This window comes from Oryctolagus cuniculus, chromosome 7, assembly GCF_051225735.1.
Source record: "Oryctolagus cuniculus isolate XC-2025 breed Fujian yellow rabbit chromosome 7, ASM5122573v1, whole genome shotgun sequence".
NCBI lineage: Eukaryota > Metazoa > Chordata > Mammalia > Lagomorpha > Leporidae > Oryctolagus > Oryctolagus cuniculus.
In genome coordinates, this window is record NC_142873.1 from 102,656,249 (window position 1) to 102,678,122 (window position 21,874).

Sequence of the window (21,874 nt, forward strand, 5' to 3'; positions counted from 1 at the left end):
CCGTATTGTAGGCGGTGACTAAGCCATAGTGCCAGCCCCTTTAGTGACATCTTAACTGATGGGCTAAATGCCTGCCGCTACTCTCCAACTTTAAACTCCCTGTTCTTAGAATGAAGACCAAAATCTTTAACTTGGCTTGTATAAGGTCCAGTGTGATAGTGTCACTTTTTCGTCTCTTTTTTTTCCAACTGACTTTCTGTATCTTAGCTCAGCTGGCTTTTCAGTTTCCCCTACTCTTTATACCCCTGTATCCTCCCCTTGCTGTCCCAGTTCCTTGTAATTCTTCAGATCAAATACAAAAGTATAGGTAGTGACAAAAGGATTCAGAGTAACTCCAAAGTGTCTAGCATAGATTGATGGTGATCTCCTTTATTAATCGACACACAGAATATAGAAGGAAGTACAGTGTGGATTTAATGATTATGTTAGAATTGTTGAGTTTGAGTTCTCATGGTACATGCAGGAACAATTGCTTAACTAGGAAGTGGGGAATGGGAGTGCAGCCTTAGAAGGAAGTGCAAGATGAAAGACATAAATTTAAATACTACTTAGAGTAGTAGGCCAATTTCAAAACCTTTAGGTTAAACAAATTGAAAACTCAAGTGGGAGAAGGATGAGAGAAATAGGTAAGTTAGTTACAGTTTGTTGGAATTCTGCATTTGAATCTTCGAATTCTAATACCTCCTAAATCCTCTAAAGTGAATTTTATCCTCAGTATAAACAGTGTTAATAAGATTTTTACACTATAGGAGTACCAATACTGATTACTAAAAAGCATACTGGTTATTTTATGTAACAGCTTTCTGAATGTGCACCCATGAAAAATTTTTGAGTTGGTATTATTTTTAAATGTGAATTCTCATAGAACAGGTTATGTCTTTACATATACAAGGATGCTTCAGAGGGTTTGTGGAAAATAGAATTTGAAGTTGTTTATTTTGGTACAAAGAATAAAATCCATATATAATTTTTCATAGTATGCATTTTTATGAACTTTTTGAAGATCCTACTTAGGCACAAATTTTAAAAATGTGTGTGCATTAAAATAAACTTATTTTTTCCACAAATGTTTTAAGGCCCTCATATTACTATATTATATATAGTTGTTGCTACTACCTTTGTAATATTTTCTCATATTTTTCTGACACTTAACTAATTGCCTTCAAGTCAGATACAATTATGTTTAGTTGATGAAATCATATTAGGTTGATGGAATTTTTTGGCTTTTGTTTTATATTGAGATTCTCTCCCCTGTCCTCCTCCCCCAAATAGAATTCTTTCTGTTCTGCATAGTTCCATTTCAATTTGAAGGTAGATCATCACAAAGGCTGGATTTGTACAAATTTGAAACTGTAAAAGAGTATCTAGGTTATTGGCTTCTGCAGTTTCACAGATCAAAGATTTTATTTGAAGATTGATGTAGAGAACCAACCTTTTAATTTTAGCTTATAAGACCATCAACCAAAATAAAACAGAAAACTACTTTTCTTTTCTATGACCAACATTCATTTAAAAATAGATAATTTGTGAAGAAGAAAACATATTCCAGTTCCCAGTTTTTCTTATTTAGTTGCATATCAGTGGAAACTTGAATAATTGAACACTGAAAATGTAGATTAGTGTTTGGGAACTGCTTACTGATGTAGGTCACAAAGCTAGTTAATGGTATAACTGAAATTGGGGCTCGTGTTTCTTTGCTTTTATGTCTCAGCTTCTACTGTTTCCGGAGACCAGCAGTAATTTAAATACTGCTTTTTTATTCTGGGTTTTGAAAATATACTGGAGTTATAGTTAGACCTGTGGTTAAAAATAAGAATAGGTCCTACTATTTTTCATGTCCTTCCTGGAGTTTTTCCTAATTAGACCTATGTGGACAAAACAAATCTGATCTAAACTTTTACTTCCTTCTTCTTCTTTTTTTTTTTTAAATTTACCTTTTGCCTCTGTATTTTGTATTCCACATACAAAAATGATTTACAAGAATGCATATTGTAAAATAGTAAAAACAACAGCAAAAAGAAACCCTCAATATATGCGTGTGTGTGTATGTGTGTGTGGGTGTGGGTGTGTGTGTATACAAGGAAAAAAATATGTCAGGACCAGGAGGAAGTCAACATCCATGTCCTTACTTTTTGCTAGGTTTATTTCATTCAAATCTTATATTTTTTCCCTTACTTTGATAATGTTAAGGATGAATTGATTTTTGTCAGCTAATTTTAGATCTTCATTCTAACATAAAAATTATGTTTAATTTCAGGCACAATAGTAAACAATTTATATTCCATGTATATAATAACATTCATAGTAGCTTTTACATTTATTCTGATGTAACAAATGAAAAAGAAACTGACATTTAAGGAAATAAGTAACTTGTTCAAATTTACCCATAACTGATAAGTAGTAAAATTTGTAGTAAACTAGTAATGTGTCAGATGTCAGTCTCCTGACAGTTCAGAAAACACTTGCTAAGAAAAGCTGTATTTTTAGCTTTTTTAGATTCAGTTATTTTCACAGCTAAAATAGAGTTTATTTATAGATTTTTTTTAAAAAAGATTTATTTATTTATTTGAAAGTGAGAGTTACACAGAGAGGGGAGAGGTAGAGAGAGAGAGAGGTCTCCCATCCGATGGTTCACTCCCCAGTTGGCTGCAACGGCCAGAGTTGCACTGATCTGAAGCCAGGAGCCAGGAGCCTTTTCCAGGTCTCCTATGTGGGTGCAGGAGTCCAAATACTTGGGCCATCTTCTACTGTTTTCCCAGGCCATAGCAGAGAGCTGGATCGGAAGTGGAGCTTGGTCTCGAACCAGCTCCCATTTGGGATGCCGGTGCTTCAGGCCAGGGCATTAACCCACTGCGCCACAGTGTGGGCCTCTATTTATAAATTTTTATACTGTGTTGGTGGCTTACCCAGTGGGATATCCAATGAGATTCTTTTTTGCACCTTTAGATTTATTTGAAAGGCACAATGACAAAGAGTGCAGGAAAGACACAGAGAGAAAGAGACAGAGATTTTTCATTCACTGGTTCATTACCCAAAAGGCCACAATAGGTGAGGTTTGTCCAGCATGAATCTAGGAGCCAGGCCATGTCTCCCACATGGGTGACAGGTTGATGTTGAGTTCTCTCTTCTCATTATTCCTGGGGTTTAATATCAGTCATATTAACCTTAGTTACCATCCTATTCTGCAAATGTAACTCTGATGTACCCTGAATTCTATGTCTTGGCTTCTACAACTCCAGGAGACCTTCAGTTATTAAGACATTGCTTTTTTATTCTGGACTTTTAAAAATATATGGAGAGGGACTGGCGCTGTGGTATAGCAAGCAGGTAAAGCCGCCACCTGCAGTGCTGGCATCCCTCGTGGACACCGGTTCAAGTCCCAGCTGCTCAACTTCTGATCCAGTTCTCTGCTATGGCCTGGGAAAGCAGCAGAAGATGGCCCAGGTCCTTGAGCCCTTGCACCCACGTGGGAGACCTGGAAGAATCTCCTGGCTCCAGGCTTTGGGTTGGTTCAGCTCTAGCCATTGTGGCCATTTGGGGAGTGAACCAGCGGATGGAAGACCTCTCTCTCTTTCTCTTTCTCTCTCTCTCTGCCTCTCTGTAACTCTGCTTTTCAAATAAATAAATAAATAAATCTCAAAAAAAAAAAAAAAAACCACAAAAGTGCAGGTATTTGGTTTTGTGGTAAGATGCCAAGTTGGGATGTTTGAGTCTCAGTTCTGGCTCCCAATTCTGACTTCCTGCTATATAGATATTGGCTGGAAACAAGTGATGGCTCAAGTAGTTGGATTTCTGTCACCCAGGTAGGAGACCTGGATTGAGTTCTTGGTTCCTGGCTTTGGCCTTGCCAGTCTTGGAGATCGTGAGCATTCAGGGAGTGAACCAAAAGAAGGGGGCTTTCTCTGTCTTTCAAAAAAAATAAAATAGAATAAAACATATTGAGACATGTACATGTGTTTTATCTTTATATGTAGTAAGCTGTTTTCTAGCATGGAAAATTACATTAAATTGTTGTTTTTTTTTCTTTTAAACTTTAGTTACAGCTCTACTAAGGAAACTTAAGCAGCAGTCCAGGGAAAGTGTTGAAGAAAAACGACCTCGATTATTAAAAGCCCTGAAAGAGGTAGGCTATATTTCTTTGCTGATTTTACATCTAAGGGGTAATTGTAAAGGTAATTTTAGCAATGTCAAAAAATATACTCAAAATTCTCATGATTACTAAGGAGGGTCAGTAAGTGGTAAAAAATCATACTTAGGTTAAACAGTAATTGAAATCACAAAAATACTGTTGTTATAATATACAAGTGTAATCTTAGTAGAGCACCATTTACCTTGAACTAGGAAAATAATTTTTGACTTTGAGTATATTAGATAAGAGCTCTTGAGAAAAAGGAGCTAAGTCTTAGATTGTTTTCTGTTGTTCTCTTTCTTTGTATTTTTGACATCTGAAAGAACTGTGGGAGAAAGATCTGTGTTAGTGATATTTTCTTAGGGTTGCTGTTGCTTTTTCTGAGATATAAAGAGATATAAAAAGAGCTTAAAAATGCTTTACTTAGGTTGCAATAATATCTACATTTAAGTTCGCTTTTTTCATTGTTTAAAATAGGAAAAACTAACTTGTTGATGTTAGTATATTTGCAGGGCTTTACTTACATTCAAAATATATACAATTTTTTGAGAACATTTGATTGTTAATAGTATACGAAAGACTTAGTATTTTGTATCTAATTTACAAAATAAAAATTTTCTTCATGGATCTCATAGGATGACATGTTTCAGATTTATTGAACTTGTGTTTCACTACCCACAGAAAACTTTCTATCACAGTGGGCCATTTTTTTTAAAGATTTATTTTATTTATTTGAAAGACAGAGTGACAAAGAGAGGTAGAGACAGAAAGAGAGGTCTTCCATCTGCTGGTTCACTCCCCAGATGGCTGCAACGGCTGGAGCTGCGCCGATCCAAAGCCAGGAGCCAGGAGCTTCCTCCGGGTCTCCCACGTGGGTGCGGGGGCCCAAGTCCTTGGGCCATCCTCTACTGCTTTCCCAGGCCATAGCAGAGAGCTGGATCAGAGGAGGAGCAGCTGGGACTGGAACCAGTGCCCAAATAGGATGCTGACGCTTCAGGCCAGGGTTTTAACCTGCTGTGTCACAGTGCTGCCCCCATGGGCCATTTTTTGAAGACTTCTATGATCTATACAAGTAATCATTTTGCTGGTCATTTTAATTTTTATTTTTTTAAAGATTTATTTATTTATTGGAAAGGCAAAGTTACATAGAAGCAGAAGTAGAGAGAGAGATGTCTTCCATCCAATGGTTCACTCCCCAAATGGCTGCCAACAACCTGAGCTGAGTAATCCGAAGCCAGAAGCCAGGAGCTTCTTCCGGGTCTCCCACATGGATGCAGGAGCCCAAATACTTGGGCCGTCTTCTACTGCTTTCCCAGGCCATAACAGAGAGCTGGATTGCAAGTGGAGCAGCCTTCTAAAGTTAACTGTTTTTTAAAAATAATGCCTATTATTATCATCATTTTAATTATACTCAGAAATGGAGTATTTGCTATCATCTTAAATGTTTAACAGGTTCAGATATGTTCTTATTTGATGAATATGTTCTTGTAAAAAATTTTTTTTAGCTATTTGAAAGGCGTAATGAGACACAGAGAGAGAAATCTTCCATCTTCTGATTCACTCCTCAAATGGCTACAACAGCCAGGTCCAGATCAGTCTGCAGCCAGGAGCCTGGAAAATCCTTCCTGGTCTTCCATGTAGATTTCAGTGGCCCAAGTACTGGGGACATCTTCTGCTGCCTTTCTAGGCATGTTAGCAGAGAGCTAGACTGAAAGCAGAGTAGCCAGGGCTTAAATTGGTACTCTGCTATGGGATGCCCATGTTGCAAATGGTAGCTTATCCATGCTAGCTACAACACTGGCCTCTGTTCTTGTAAAAATTTTTAGTGATGCTTATTTTCCTTTGTAGTTAAGTATGATAATGTGCGCTATTATATTTTATTGTAAGCAATGACCATGTCTTTTTTAAAAATTTCTTCCTCAAACTCCAAATACTTAAATTAATTTTTTAACTTCTTTCTATAGAATTTGAGTGATACAATGGTTTTTAAAGCAAAATATTAAGCAGATATAAGAGCTGTTACTAAACAAGATATATTTAGTAATTACTTACATTTTATTTCTTAGCTAGGTGACTTTTATCTAGAACTTCACTGGGATTTTCAAAGCTGGGGTAAGCATATGCTATATTTTACTGTAATATATGTATTCATGCAGAAATGCAAATACAGAATTAACTTATATAGAATTGTTAGCATAACAAATTTTATACTTTAAGGAAAATTAAATGTTTTCATGATATTGAATATAACGGTTTTAAAGTCTTGTAGTGATAATAATTATCCTGTAGTTCCCTTGTTAGTAGTCTTTGACTAATACAATTCACAAGTTAGTACTAATGTTATTATCAGATATTACTGAAACTTTAATCTACTTTTTAATAGAGTAGTAACTGTAAAAGTTTTAGAACATCATGGAAAATTACCAAATATTTTTAAGTTTCCCATTACTGCAATCACTGTTATCATTTCATATGAATTCTTTAAAATACTTCTTAATGCTTTCAAATTTATGTATGTATACACACACACACATATATATATATTAGATATATTAATGTGTATTCACACACATACGTACATGTGCATATATTCACATTCCCTTAGATTAGATTTTATCCCCATGGGATCACAAAGATATTATACAGATTGACATTTTTACTCAATATTTTGTGGATATCTTACCATGTTAGTTCCTGTGGAAATACTTAACAAATGTGTAGTACTTTATGGCATGGATGGTTAAGGTTTCCCAATGTACTTAATCTTTAAACGTAGAATTTTTTTTTAAAGATTTATATTTATTTGAAAGACAGAATTACAGAGAGAGGGAGAGACAGAGAGAGAGGACTTCCATCTGCTGGTTCACTCCCTAAATGGCTGTAACAGCCAGAGTGGGACCGATCTGAAGCCAGGAGCCAGGAGCCAGGAGCCAGGAGCTTCTTATGGGTCTTCCACGTAGGTGTAGGGGCCCAAGGACCTGGGCCATCTTCTGCTGCTTTCCCAGGCCATAGCAGAGAGCTGGATCAGAAGAGGAGCAGCCGGGACACTGAACCAGTGCATATATTGGTTGCCGGCACTGCAGGCCGGGGCTTTAACCCACTGTGCCACAGCACCGGCCCCTAATTGTAGAGTTGTAAACTCCATGTGTAATTATTCTTTTCCTGCACTGTTACTCATCACTGTTATTTGAGCTCATCAGGCTAGTTTTGGCTTTGTTGATATAAAACGTGTTACTATGATAGTATATCTTGCCTTTGTGTCTTTTATGTCACCCAGAGTCCTGGTGTTCCAGAACACAGAAAGAAAAGATTTATAGGAGGCTTGTATAATAAAAGAGCCTGAAGTTAGATGACTGTAAAGCCTGGATACTATTTTTCATCCCATTTTTTCCCCCATGTGTAGAGACCCCAGTCCTTCTTCATGATCCTAAACTGGGTTGTCCCTTGAGTATGTTGGCTCTTTAACTGACTGTCTTAGTAATTTTTAGTGATCTGAATTATAAAATAATGAATTTATCTTCTTGAACAAAATGTTATAAAATATTTTTAATAACATTTCAGTTATGTGAAGGGATACAAGTACTTCTGAATTATATATAGATCTGCAGTTATAAATGCTACATTATAAATGTTACATAATCAAATTTTGATATAACTGGATAGAAGTATTCCTTTTTTGAGAATTTACCTTTGGTACAAAAACATAGCACATTTTTCTCACTGTTGATAAAGGCATTTAGTGACTTAAAGTCAAAACTGTTAGCATATGGACTACTGAGATTTTGATGTGGTAGACTGTATCTTTTCTGAGCAGTAGATTCTTCAAAAATTATGGCAAATTGTAACTGCCTCATATATTACAGTCCTATTCTCTGTGTATATGAAATGAAATCACTTTTTTAAGGAAGCCTTTTAACTTTAACATTACGATGTTAATTTATAATATTATGATAACTATTTCAAATTTAGCATTGTGTATTTAACACATATCAATGGAAAAGCCCATAGTTTTTTAAAATACTTTTTATCTTTTTGTCCACCGAATCTATCCATCTCGTATTTGGCAGTTATTCACATATTGTAGATGAAAAATGTTAGATTTAGAAACTTTTTGAAATCAAAGAATAAATGGTAACAAAATCAACCTTAAAATTTAAAAAGCTCTTCATTTTCAGTTTAGTGAATTATGCTACCTTTGAAGTACTGTGCTAGAGTCTCAGATTATACTAGATAACTTCAGATATAGAGAGGTTAATTGTTCAGTTTACTTGAGGGAGAAAAAGATCACTATAGAATGGGAAAATATAAGTTGCTCCATTTGTGGAATACATTAAAATCTAGCAATAATCTTTGCTTGATGAGTTTCCTTCTTTACTTTTTTTCTTAGCCTTTTCTCTCCATACCCAACTTGTTTTCTCATTGCATTCCCATCTTATTCTGACTTTTGACAAGTAGGTATTGGTATGATACTAAATTTTGTTTTGTAGATGATCATACTTCAAAATATGTAATAAATGAAATTAAGTTTTAGTGCTGTCTACTTCTAAGCATCTCTGGATCATGCTAGGCCATTACTTATGGATAAGAGCTCAGTTGGTGAGCATGAAGGTAGAGTTTTGATCCTTCATAGATTTATAAATATGTTACTGCTTTTCCCAACTTTTGTTTAAGAACAGTAGAAATTTTGTCAAAGAATGATGTCTTTCTTTGTTTCTTTCTTTCTTAAAAAAAAAAAAAAAGCTTTCTTACTTTCATTTAATTTAAAAGATTGAGACAAACAGAAAGACAGATGGAGAGCAATCTTCCATCTGGGGTTCACTCTCCAAATGCCCAAACAGCCAGGACTGGGCTAGACCAAGGCCAGGAACCTAGAACTCCATTCAGGTCTCCCATGTGGGTGGTAGGGACCAAATACTTGCAGCCTCATCTGCCACTGCCAAGGTTGCACGTGCGCAGGAAGGTGGATCCATGAGCAGAGTAAATGGGACTTGAGCTGGGCATTCTGACATGTGATACAGGCATCCCAAGCTGAGACTTATTTGATGCCCCAAATGTGTACCCCATGATAATGATTCTTATATTCTTTAACTTGGGTAACTATTAGAGCTATTCCCTTCAGACAGTAAACTTTCTTATCTATATAATAATAAAAAGTTCAAAAATCTGTCTTTCATACTGGAAATCATTTTGGATTAAATGACTTTTTAGGGTCTAGAAGAGACATTGATATATTAGGTATACCTTTAATGTTAATTAGAAAATACTCATTGATTATTTGAGAAAAATTTACTGAAAAGCTACTTCTAGTTTTTAAATCTTTTAAAAAATTAATTTATTGATCTGAAAGCCAGAGTTACAGGGAGAAAGAAATCTTCCATCTGCTGGTTCATCCCCCAGATGGCCACGACGGCCAGGGCTGGGCCAGGCTGAATCCAGGAGCTGGGAGCTTCAGCTGGGTATCCCACAAGGATGATAGGGGCCCAAACACTTGTTAGCGTCTTTGCTGCTTTTTCTGGGGCCATTAGCAGGGAACTGGATGGGAAGTGGAGCAGCTGGGACATGAACCAATCCTCATGTGCATTGATGACATCACAGGAGATGACTTTACGTGGTATGCCACAACTCTAGCCCCTAAATTTTTTATTTATTTATTTTTATTTATTTGAAAGGAAGACACACACACACACACACACACACACACACAGATTTTTTATTTACTGGTTTGCCCCCAAAATGCCAAATGTCTGCAAACGCTAAAGATAGGTAGGCTAAACTTAGGCCAGAAACTCAATCCAAATCTCCTACATGAGTGGCAGGGACCCATGTACTTGAGCCATCACCTGCTGCCTCCCAGGGTGTGCATTAGTAGGAACTGGAATTGGAAGCATAGCTGGTACTTGAATTTAGACACTCTGTTCAATATGGAATGCAGGTATCCCAAGTGATGTCTTAACTACTGTACCTAACACCTGGCCTTCTAGTCCTATTATTTTCTCTAAAATCTTTGCTTCCTTCTAACTTAGGTTAATTTATCTCCCAGTTTTAAAACACTGAATTTTGTACAATGTACATGTAATAGATGTTACACATATATATGTATACACATAGGCTCATACACATGTATATGCAATATGATCTTAATTTCAAGAATTTTGAACTTCACATTTTTCATTTTTTTTGTTTGATAGTTTATTACAGCTTGTTAGACACATTTATTTATACATGGGATAACTTCTATTTCTCAAAACAGAGCAGATAGTGAATAATAAAAAGCTGTCAGAATATAGTTTGTGATATGGATATGACATACAGATGGCAACATTGGAATGTAGAAATATATATGTGAACAGTATGATTCTCATTTTTCAGATTTTGAAACTGAAGTACAGTGAGCATATATTTGGTATTCAAACTCAAATTCAACTGTCTCCCTTCAGTGATGTCTCTTTTTATTATCTATATTATTATCCTTCTATTTTTCCAAATTATATTTACAGGATCTGATAGAATCCAGGTCTGTTTGGTTACCCATTTGAGTATTTTTAACTCTTCTGTAATCTTAGGCAATTTGTACCCAAGAGTGGTATTATATTGACTCTGCTACTCCTACATATGTTTGTGGGTGGAATAGGGGTTTAGTAAAGTGTACAGCGATTAAAATTAAAAGTCAAATGGTTGAAGTTTCTCAGAATCACTTTATGTATTTATTCATTTTTAAAATAGAAATGCTGTTTTACAGGAAAGTATTATAATTTGGTGAATTAGTGAAATGTTTACATTTAAATTTAAATCTTCTAATTTAAAAATTTGTAAATGTTTCATAATTTAATTAGTTTTATCTTTTGTTTTTAAAAATATAGTGCCTTTACTTTCCCGAATACTGCCTTCTGATGCATGTAAAATATACAAACAAGGTATCAATATCAGGTAAGGTGACTTGATTTTTTTATTCTGAGTGAAAAGCATTTGAGACTTAAAGGAAGCTTTTCTTCATGTAATCATAGCTTATTTGTGTTTTATAACTTAAAATGTTGCAATAGATTCACAATATTTTCATCTCATTTGAGTCATATTACAGATAAGGAACCAAAGATACAAGACCCTGACTAAAGGAAAAATCCATTTTTTCAACTACAGACTAACTAGAAGGCAAACAGAATAAAGGTTCTGATACAATACTCAAGATATGATATAGTCATCTCCCAGATCCTAGGTTGATTAAGGAAGAAGGGACACAAAAGGAAGACCCAGTTCTTGCCTTTTTCTCCATCTCCTACACATCCTTTTCTCCCTTGTTTACCTATCCTTATGTCCATCCATTCATCAGTTCTGCCAGCTGTCTGGTGGTGAACACTTTGTGGCTAATTCTAATTTTCTTCTGTTCCATTCCTTTTTTTTAAAAAAAAGATTATTTTTATTTAAAAAATAGATTTAGAGATAGAGGTAGAGCCAGGGAAAGAGTGAGTCTTCCATCCATTGTTTCATTCCCCAAATAGCCGAAACAGCCAGAGCTGAGCTGATCCGAAGCCGGGAGACAGGAGCTTCTTCCTGGTCTCCCATGTGGATGCAGTGCAGGGGCCCAAGCAATGGGCCGTCTTCTGCTTTTGCAAGCCACAGCAGAGAGCTGCATTGAAAGTAGAGCAGCTGGGATTTGAACCAGCGCCCATATGGCATGCTGGCGCTGCAGGCTGGGGCTTTGACCCACTGTGCCACAGTACCGACCCCTGTTCCTTTCTTTTTATAATGAAGATTGACATTTGGATCAAGATTGATATTTGGATTTATTGGAAATAAATCTACTTATTTTATTCAGTTCATAATTGTACTTTATTTAAGATTTGTTTGAAAGGTAGAATCACAGAGAGAGAGAGGGAAGGAGACAGAGAGAGAGATCTTCCATATGCTGGTTCACTCCCCAAATGGCCACAACAGCTGAGGCTGGCCAAGATGAAGCTAGGAGCTAGGAGCTTCCTCTGGGTCTCCCAAGTCGGTGCAAGGGCCTCAGGAGTTGGACTATCTTCCACTGCTCTCCCAGGCATTCCAGCAGGGAACTGGATCTAAAGTGGAGTAGCCAAGACTGGAATGAGTGCCCATATGGGATGCCGGCACTGCAGACTGTGGCTTAACCTACTGTGCCACCGTGTCAGTCCTTCAGAATTGCACTTTCGTCATTCTTTGTATCTTTAGCTTTATAATACTATGGACACACTTATAAATCATATAATACTAGTAAATAAGACAACTTGTATATTTATGCAAATATAGGTACATTTATAAATGATGTGTGTGTGTATATATATATAAATACAAATAATTTTGTCTATCTGTATCTCTATACATGTCCATAATACTAATTTGGATATGTAAGAGTCTAAACTAGAAATAACCTAAGGATTATCTCATAAACTCTCCATTTATAGATAAGAAACCTCAGAGAAGTTGTGTTTTTTAATAAGAACGTTTACAAATAATGGCTAAAATATGTCTTCTGACTTACTGCCATTGTTCTTCTTTCAAAAAATTTATTTTTTTTTATTTGAAAGGCAGAGAAAGAGATAAAGAGAGGTCTTCCATTCTTTGGTTTACTCCCCAGGTGCCCTCAATAGCCATGCCAGGGCCAGACTGAAGCAGGGAGCTTGGAACTCAACCCTAATTACCTGTGCATGTGGCATGGGGTGGGCAAACTTTTTTCTGCCAGGAGTCATTTGGATATTTATGACATCATTTGTGGGCCATACAAAATTATACTAGCTTGCTATAGATGTATTGAATTTCTAGTCCCACCTATGGTTGCCTTGGCAAGGCCAAACCACATGACTTTGTGGGCCTTATATGGCTTGTGGTCCAACATTCCCCACCCCTGTACCTGCTGCCTCTTGGAGAGCACATTAGCAGGAAGCTGGAATTTGGAATGGCAGCAGGGATTTGAACCCTGGCACTCTGATATGGGATGCAGATCTCCCAAGTGGCCTTAACCTTAACTCCAAGTCTTAGCCCCTGAACTAAACACATGCCCAAAGATTTATTTATTTACTTGAGAGTCAAAGTTACAGAGATGGAAAGAGAGACAGAGAGATCTTCTATCTGCTGATTTACTCCCCAGATCTCTGCAACAGCAGGAGCCAAGCTGATCTGAAGCCAGGAACCAGGGGCTTCCTCCAGGTCTCCCATCTGGGTACAGAGATCCAGGCACCAGGGCCATCCTTCACTGCCTTCCCAGGCCATCAGCAGGTAGCTGGATCGAAAGTGGAGCAGCTGGGACTCAAACCAGCACCCATGTGGGATGCTAGCACTGCTGGCAGCAGCTTTACCTGCTACTCCATAGTGCTGGCCCCAGTCTCCCTCTTTTGACATTTCCCCATGAGAGAGGGAGAAGGAAGCTGCAAGAATTTGTGTTTTGATGTTTAACCTAGTACGCCACTGCACCGATTGGAAGAAATTTTTAAAAATCAACAATCTATGAGAAAATTTATGTGTAACATTTTGACTGTTGATGAGATGACCTTTAATTGGAATAAATTCCAGTTACTTTTAAATTACTTTTAACTCAGAACAATTTTATAATAACTTGAAATATCCTAGATAAGTTTGGTGCTTAAGTAGCAATAGGAAATGTGAACAGCATTATCTTTGAGAATACTAATAAGCATCAACATTTTCACCATTAATGACAGGTAATCTGTAACCACTGAGTGAAAGGATAATTGGAATTACCTCATTTCAGGCTTTTCTTGTCTTAATGGGAGGCTTATTTCTTTTTTTTTTTTTTTTCAGTGTTATTTGTCATTTCTCAAGCTTTCATCTCAAAATCAATATTTTTTGTTCAAATCTTTGTATTTATTTGAAGATCTTTTTGTTCTTCATGCTAATTACATAGTAAACTTTAAATATTTAGGCTCATAGGCTTAATGTAGAAAACTAGTTAACACATTAAAGTAACTTTGTGATAAATTTATCGTTTGTAAAGCATATGTGGTACAGCTTGCTGGGCTGTCTAATATGTCAGGTATATTGTGGAGGATACATTAGTCGTCTTTCAGTTCTAAATTATAGAAATATAAAAATTGAGTGTATTTATATAATTGGGAAATTTTATGACTTCATTTAAATATTGCTACATCTAAGATCTCAAATGTCACCATGTCAGTCTGTCTGTGTCTTTCTGCTTCTGAATCTCCTCCCTTAACATTTATCATCCACACCTGGTCGCGCACTACCACCCTGACCTTGGATGAGCAAGATGGGATTGGAAGCAGAAGACTTCTGGTTCATATTTCTTGTATGTGGAACATAGAATTCCCTGGTAGCTAAAGGTTTTCACTCAAATAGTCCAGTTATATATAAAATGATTTGTTCCTTTTGCTATTGTTAGGAGCTCATATGTCAAAGAGTAGGGGATGAGCCCTATTTTAATAGCAGTGTTATCTCTTGGGCCATATACATAGGCAGTGACAGGACTTGTTTAACTGTATAAGTAGCAGACCTTTGGGAAAGGACCAGGAGGGAGAATTCAGCTATAAAGCAGTAGTCAGGGTTCACACCTAGAGGAGCTGGTGAACTGCTTATTTTAGGCTGTCTTCATTTCATCTGAGGGATGCATATATTGTATATGGCTCATGTGATATGTATATTTTATACATAGGGTAATCCCTGTTCTCATAATATTCTCAATAGTATCACCTTCATTCTTTTTTTTTTTTTAAGATTTATTTATTTACTTGAAAGTCAGAGTTACATAGAGAGAGAAGGAGAGACGGAGAAAGAGAGAAAGAGAGATTCTTCCATTGACTGGTTCACTCCCCAGTTGGCTGCAATGGCCAGAGCTGTTCCTATCCAAAGCCAGGAGCCAGGACTCCCATGCAGGTGCAGGGGCCCAAGGACTTAGGCCATCCTCCACTGCTTTCCCAGGCCATAGCAGAGAGCTGGATTCAAAGTAGAGCTGCCAGGACTGGAACTGGCACCCATGTGGGATGCCGGCATTGCAGGCGGTGGCTTTACCAACTACACCTTGGTGCCAGCCCTTCAACTTCATTCTTAAAAATTACTGGTTTTGATGATAAATTATATATAATCCTAGTTATTCTGTTTATGCAGCATCTGAGGTATATTTTATTTTTTAGCTTTTCCTGTGTAGAACAAAAAAGAATGCCAACTCACTTTGCTTTGTCCTTCAAAATTTAAAAAACAAACAAACCGTGAAGTGATAATTCTTATAATTGCCCTATAAGTTAGGTAGCCATGCTAGATCTTTCAAAATGACTTAAAGGAACTTCTTGGGTGAGTGTGATTAGCATATGTTAACAGCTAAACCAACCAGTTTCTTAAGCAACGTTTGATCCTGGATAGTTCCACATAAGTCATGGATGTAGATCAGAAGGGGAGTTCTGAATCCAAAAGTGTACTCCATTCACTGTTGTGCTCATCTTAAAAATTCTGCTGGACAAACAACATGGTCTTAAAGGGGTGAGACATATTAGAAACAGGTCTGCTTTCCTTTTCTGGCATCCATGTTGAAGCAATTTTTGTTGAGTATCTATAATGAGGAATGAGGGAACTACTTCAACAATGTGGAGTTTTTTTTTTTTTTCTGGATTGATGATGTATATATTCAGAAAAGCAAAATGTAAATAAAATGGAATGTATATTTAAATATTCTTTATTTTATTTATTAGAATTTCTTATCTACTCATCTTTTACAGGCTTGACACAACTCTCATAGACTTTACTGACATGAAGTGCCAACGAGGGGATTTAAGCTTCATTTTCAATGGGGATGCAGCACCCTCTGAATCTTTTGTAGTATTAGACAATGAACAAAAAGTTTATCAGAGAATACACCATGAGGTGAGCATATTATCTTATAACTAACTATTCTTCTAGATGGTTAAAAATGCTTATGTGTTTAGCTAGACCATAGTGTAATGGAGTTAAAAGCATAAGGTATAATTGAAGTAGTTTATTCCGTAAGATTTCATTTGTCTGTTTGCCATTAGCTTTTTTTTTTTTTTTTTTTTTCATTTCTCTTATCTAGAACCCATGGTGACCAATTCATTGAGTCTGTTTGTTTAGAATTCACTGGTTATCTCCAGTTATCTCCGGATCAATGCACTTTACCTTTTCTTATTTGTCACATGGTGCTGGCCATTTCACTATTTTTTATTACCTTAGTTTCTTTCAGTGTTGCTGACCTTCTTTGTTATGAAAGTGCTGTGTCTGCACACTTTTACTGTTCCTAATTCTTTGGCTTCCTTTTCTTTCTCTATTCTCTCTCATATTATACAATATTAGCTTCCTTTTGTCACATTTTTTCAGGTTGGTATTGCCTATCAAGGACCATTGGAAAACCTTTTGCACCATTATCTTTATCTTTTATTCTCTTTTCCTGATAAAACAAGGAAAAATCTATTCCAGCATCTATGGCAGTGCTGAACCCAGTTGTTTTAAGTGACTTTTTATTTATTTATTTTGCCACAGTTTGTGGGGAGCAACTGAGACTAGACTAAATTACTGGAACTAGGACTAATTCTATGCATCTGATCTCCCACAATATGGCGCAGAGAGAGCAAACAACTTCTACACAGCTGCCTCGCCAATTTGACTAACAAGTGGCAGGAGCTGATCCTGCTCCTGATTGGAGGAGAGCAGCATGCTCGGTGTGTGGGCAGCAGAGTTGGGATTGGTGGAAGAGGACTATAAAGGAGGAGAGAGACAACATGCACCAGGAACATCTGAGGAACATCTGAGCGGCCCCCGAGAGAGCCGGCCGGTGGTGTGCCGCTCCTCCGCAGAGGCAGGGGGGCCGGCAGCAAACCCGGGAAGGGCTGGCAGCAAACCCGGGAAGGGCCGGCAGCTAAGCCGGGACAGCGTCGTTCCTCCACGAGTGAGGGAATGGCAGCAAACCCGGGAAGAGCCAGGCAGAGAGAACAGTGCAGGGTCCGGTGTCGTTCCTCCACAAGAGGGGGAGCGACATAATGGTGCCGTGACTTGGATATGAAACCTAGGAGGGAAAAAGCAGGAAAATACCAGAGAGAGAGACTAGGGAAGAGCCTAGGGAAAAGCCGGACGGAAAAAGTGCCGGAAGAAGCTAATGAAAGCCTAGGCATAGACTCGGATATGGACTGCGGGGAGAAACTAGGAGAAATTTAAGATTGAAAGTGAAAGTGAAAGCTAGAAGAAACATAAACTCGGATACGGAATGCGGGGAGAAGCTAGGAGAAATCTAAGATTGAAAGCGAAAGTGAAAGCTAGAAAAAACTCAGATACAGACTGCGGGGAGAAGCTAGGAGAAATCAAAGATTAAAAGCAAAATTGAAAGCTAGAAGAAACTTAGACTCGGATACGGACTGTGGGGAGAAGCTAGGAGAAATGAGAGAGAAATATTGTTGGAAGAAAGCTAGGAAAAGTACCGGGGAGAGAAAAATATAAGCTAGGGAAAGTGAAGCCACGGGGGTAGGCCGAAGCTAGGTTGGGATTCGTCAAGTTAGCCCGGGGAGCAAAAGGCGAAAAACTAAACTGGAAGCGGAGACGTAAGCTAGGTTGGTATTTGTCAGATTAGCCCTGGGGAGCAAAAGACTGGAAGCCAAACCGGAAGCGGAGACGTAAGCTAGGTTGGAATTCGTCAGGTTAGCCCAGGGAACTTAGACTGAAAACTAAACCAGTAGCAGAAATGTGAGCTAGGCCATGATTCGCGGAAGCCGCCGAGCGCAGAGAGAGCGCGCGGGGGCACGATCAGATAGGAGAGCGCGGGGCAAGCACAAAAGGCGCATAGACCGCAGGGTGTGCGCGGAGCCAGGAAGCCACGCAGATAAGAGAAGCGCGGGCTGAAGCCGCACGGAACCGGGAGGCTGCTGCGGGGCGGGGCGCCAGCAACCTGCGGGGATAAGAGAAATAAGAATGCCCGGAGGTAGAAGTAAAATGAGAGGAATAAGAATGCTGGGAGATAGAAGTAAAATAAGAAAAGAATGCCCGGAGATAGAAATAGAGAAAAATAAAGGCCTCCCCACAACACGGCAATGAGAGGGCTCAGATTTGGTCTGCCTGATTAGTAAGGCCATAAGCACCTGCGGGCAGCTCGAGCAGAGTATGCGCCGCAGGTCACCGAAGATAGGCATGTATCAACACCAATAAAAGTCTCCCCACAACACGGCAATGAGAGGGCTCGGATTCAGTCTGCCTGATTAGTAAGGCGGTAAGCACCTGTGGGCAGCTCTAGCAGAGCAGAGCAGAGCATGCGCCGCAGGGCACCGAACACAGGCACGCATCAGCGCCTAAAAACCTCCCCATAACATGGTGATGAGAGGACCCGGATTCGGTTTGCCTGATTGGTAGGGCTATAAGCACCTGTGGGCAACTCGAGCAGAGCGGAGCAGAGTGTGCGCCACGGGGCACCGAAGACAGGTGCATATCAACGCCAAAGAATAAAAAGAAAGGGGGAACTGTGGGGAGCAACTGAGACTAGACTAAATTACTGGAACTAGGACTAATTCTATGCATCTGATCTCCCACAATATGGCGCTGAGAGAGAGCAAACAACTTCTACACAGCTGCCTCGCCAATTTGACTAACAAGTGGCAGGAGCTGATCCTGCTCCTGATTGGAGGAGAGCAGCGTGCTCGGCGTGTGGGCAGCAGAGTTGGGATTGGTGGAAGAGGACTATAAAGGAGGAGAGAGACAACATGCACCGGGGAAACATCTGAGGAACATCTGAGCGGCCCCCGAGAGAGCCGGCCGGCGGTGTGCCGCTCCTCCGCAGAAGCGGGGAAAGCGGCGGGGGTGCCGCCCCTCTGCAGAGGCAGGGGGGCCGGCAGCAAACCCGGGAAGGGCCGGCAGCTAAGCCGGGACAGCGTCGTTCCTCTGCAAGTGAGGGAATGGCAGCAAACCCGGGAAGAGCCGGGCAGAGAGAACAGTGCAGGGTCCGGTGTCGTTCCTCCGCGAGAGGGGGAGCGACAACAGTTGTTTTTACTTTCTTTATTTTTTATTGCTTCATTTTTTCATTTTGTCATTCACCGCATCTGTGGCTTCTTTCCTGTCCTAGATTAGACTTTTCTACTGCCATATCTGTTGAAAAGACCTTATTTACCTTACTATTAAAATACTTTCTTGGTGCTGGTGCTGTGGCTTAGCGGGTAAAGCCGCTACCTGCAGTGCTGGCATCCCACGTGGGTCCTGTTCGATTCCTAGCTGTTCCACTTCCAATCCAGCTCTCTGCTATGGCCTAGGAAAGCAATAGAAGATGGCCCAAGTGCTTGGGCCCCTGCACCTGTGTGGGAGACCTGGAAGAAGCTCCTGGCTTCGGATCAGCGCAGCTCTCCAGCCATTGTGGCCAATTAGGGAGTGAGCCAGCAGATGGAAGACCTCTCTCTCTCTCTCTCTCTCTCTCTCTGTTTTTGCTGCTCTGTAACTTTGCCTTTCAAATAAATGAATAAATCTTTTAAAAAATACTTTCTTAACTTTCACTGAGCCATAATGGTTTAGAATAGAAGAGAAAAGAAAAAAGAAACAACTATTCCCTGCAGGTGAATCAGGCTGAGTAAAGTCAGGGAGGGTGGAAGAGGAATGATCTGTTTTTGGAAACAGAAAGGATCCAAACAATAGTTTATGGAAGGCCTTCTTTTAATTAATTAATTAATGATTTATGTTATTTGAAAGGCAGAAAGAGAGAGAAAGGGATACAGATAGATAGAGAGTCCCCATTTTACTGGTTCACTCCTCAAATGCCTGTGATGGCCAGGGGTAGGCCAGACCAAAAGTAGGAGCCAGAAACTCAATCCAGGTCTCTAACTTGAATGGCAGGGATCCAAATATTTGAGCTATTACTTGCTGCTTCCCAGGCTTGTGTTAATAGGAGACTAGAATCAGCAGCAGAGCCAGGACTTGAACCCAGGTAATCTGATATGGGATTTGGGAGTCTTACTAGGATCTGAATCATTGGGTATGGAAGGCCATAAAAGCCAAATAGGAAAACTGAGGATCTATTGCAGTTGGCAATAGATACTCATGGATTCTTTTTTTTTTTTTTTAAGATTTTATTTATTTATTTGAGAGATAAGAGTTCAGACAGAGAGAGGGAGAGACAGAGAGAGAGAGATCTTCCATCTGCTGGCCCACTCCCCAAACGGCCACAACGGCTGGAGCTGGGCCAATCCAAAGCTAGGAGTCAGGAGCTTCCTCTGGGTCTCCCACACATGTGCAGGAACCAAAGCACTTGGGCCGTCTTCTACTGCTTTCCCAGGCCAGAGCAGAGAGCTGGATTGGAAGTGGAGCAGACAGAACTCAAGCCAGCCCCACACGGCACCCAGCAGGCACTGTAGGTGGCAGCTTTACCTGCCATGCCACAGTGCTGAGCCCCTCACGGATTCTTTCTTTCTTTCTTTTTTTTTTCATGTTAAGGGAAAGAAAGAGTTTATTGAGGGAAACCTGACAGATTGGAGGAAAGGGGCGAGGAAGGAAAAGAGGGAGAAGGAGAGCGTAAGAGAGAGATATAGGGAGAGACAGAGATCAGGAGATGGAGAGAAAGAGAACGAGATCCATGTGTTTAGGAACAGGTTCTCTCTCTCTCTTTTTTTTTTTTTTTTTTTTTTTTTTTTTTTTTTTTGACAGGCAGAGTGGACAGTGAGAGAGAGAGAGACAGAGAGAAAGGTCTTTCTTTGCTGTTGGTTCACCCTCCAATGGCCGCCGTGGCTGGCACGCTGCGGCCGGCGCACTGCACTGATCCGATGGCAAGAGCCAGGTACTTATCCTGGTCTCCCATGGGGTGCAGGGCCCAAGTACTTGGGCCATCCTCACTGCACTCCCTGGCCACAGCAGAGAGCTGGCCTGGAAGAGGGGCAACCGGGACAGAATCCGGCACCCCAACTGGGACTAGAACCCGGTGTGCCGGCGCCGCAAGGCGGAGGATTAGCCTAGTGAGCCGCGGCGCTGGCTAGGAACAGGTTCTTTTAAAACTTTTTCCAGGGGCAGGCAGGGAAGTAGGAGCAGGGAATCCCATTAGGATTGTTTGTGGCTGACACCAGTGGCTGGGCTGTGTGGCTACCTGGCTCTCAGCAATGGCGGCGGGGGCTAGAGCCTAGGATGGTGTCAGGACTGCGCCATTTTACTAAAATTCCCCCCTTTTGTTTTTATAAAGCAGGAGTTGTATGGGAATTCATTAGTCCCAAAAGTCCAGGAGGGGTAAAGGGACAATGATCTGTTTTTAGAGCTACTTCCTGCTGACACGGGGCGATGTCTCCCTTAGCAGCATTTGGTTGACCACCTGCTTACTGAAGGCCTTGGTTCATTCCACTATCAACTCCTGTAAACACTTAAACAGACATGGTAGTATAAAAGACAGGGTGAGAATAGCAACCAATGATCCTAAGAGTGGCATTAGCCAGGTAATGAGAGGATTTCATAGAGGAGAGGAAATCAGGGGGGGTCTTTGTACCCTTGTGAGGACTGTTTGATGGACGTGGTTTAAAGCTGAGCCCAACCAAGACTAGGAGAAAGGCCACTCAACTTTTGCCAGTAGAGGGGTTTGTCTGTAGAGAAATTCTGCATAATCATACAACATTAAGTGGGGGAGAGGATCATCAATACACACAGGTTGGGAGTGCAGCCATTGTTGTAAAAGTAGAGGGTATGATTACAAAGGAATGAGGCTCCAGGTGGGCTAGACAGGGTCTAACATAAAGGACAGTCATTAGAGGAGCTAAGAAAGGTGGTGTCTAAGCCACGAATAAGTTCTCCGATTGAGAGGCAAATAGAAAC

General features: G+C 39.8%; 1 protein-coding gene across 7 annotated transcripts in view; it reads left to right on the forward strand.

Annotated features, from left to right (window-relative positions):
• The window catches only part of ANKRD13C (ankyrin repeat domain 13C), a 132,245-nt gene that overhangs the window by 53,168 nt on the left and 57,203 nt on the right, over positions 1 to 21,874 (forward strand). For all 7 annotated transcript variants that reach the window (XR_016237282.1, XR_016237283.1, XM_002715925.6 and 4 more), the window contains 4 exons: positions 4,038 to 4,123; positions 6,196 to 6,241; positions 10,990 to 11,056; positions 15,829 to 15,973. Coding sequence is in view for 5 of the 7 variants with exons in the window: in XM_002715925.6 (XP_002715971.2) it covers positions 4,038 to 4,123; positions 6,196 to 6,241; positions 10,990 to 11,056; positions 15,829 to 15,973 (344 nt within the window). In the remaining 2 variants the exon portion in view is untranslated. The remainder of the gene's footprint in view (positions 1 to 4,037; positions 4,124 to 6,195; positions 6,242 to 10,989; positions 11,057 to 15,828; positions 15,974 to 21,874) is intronic.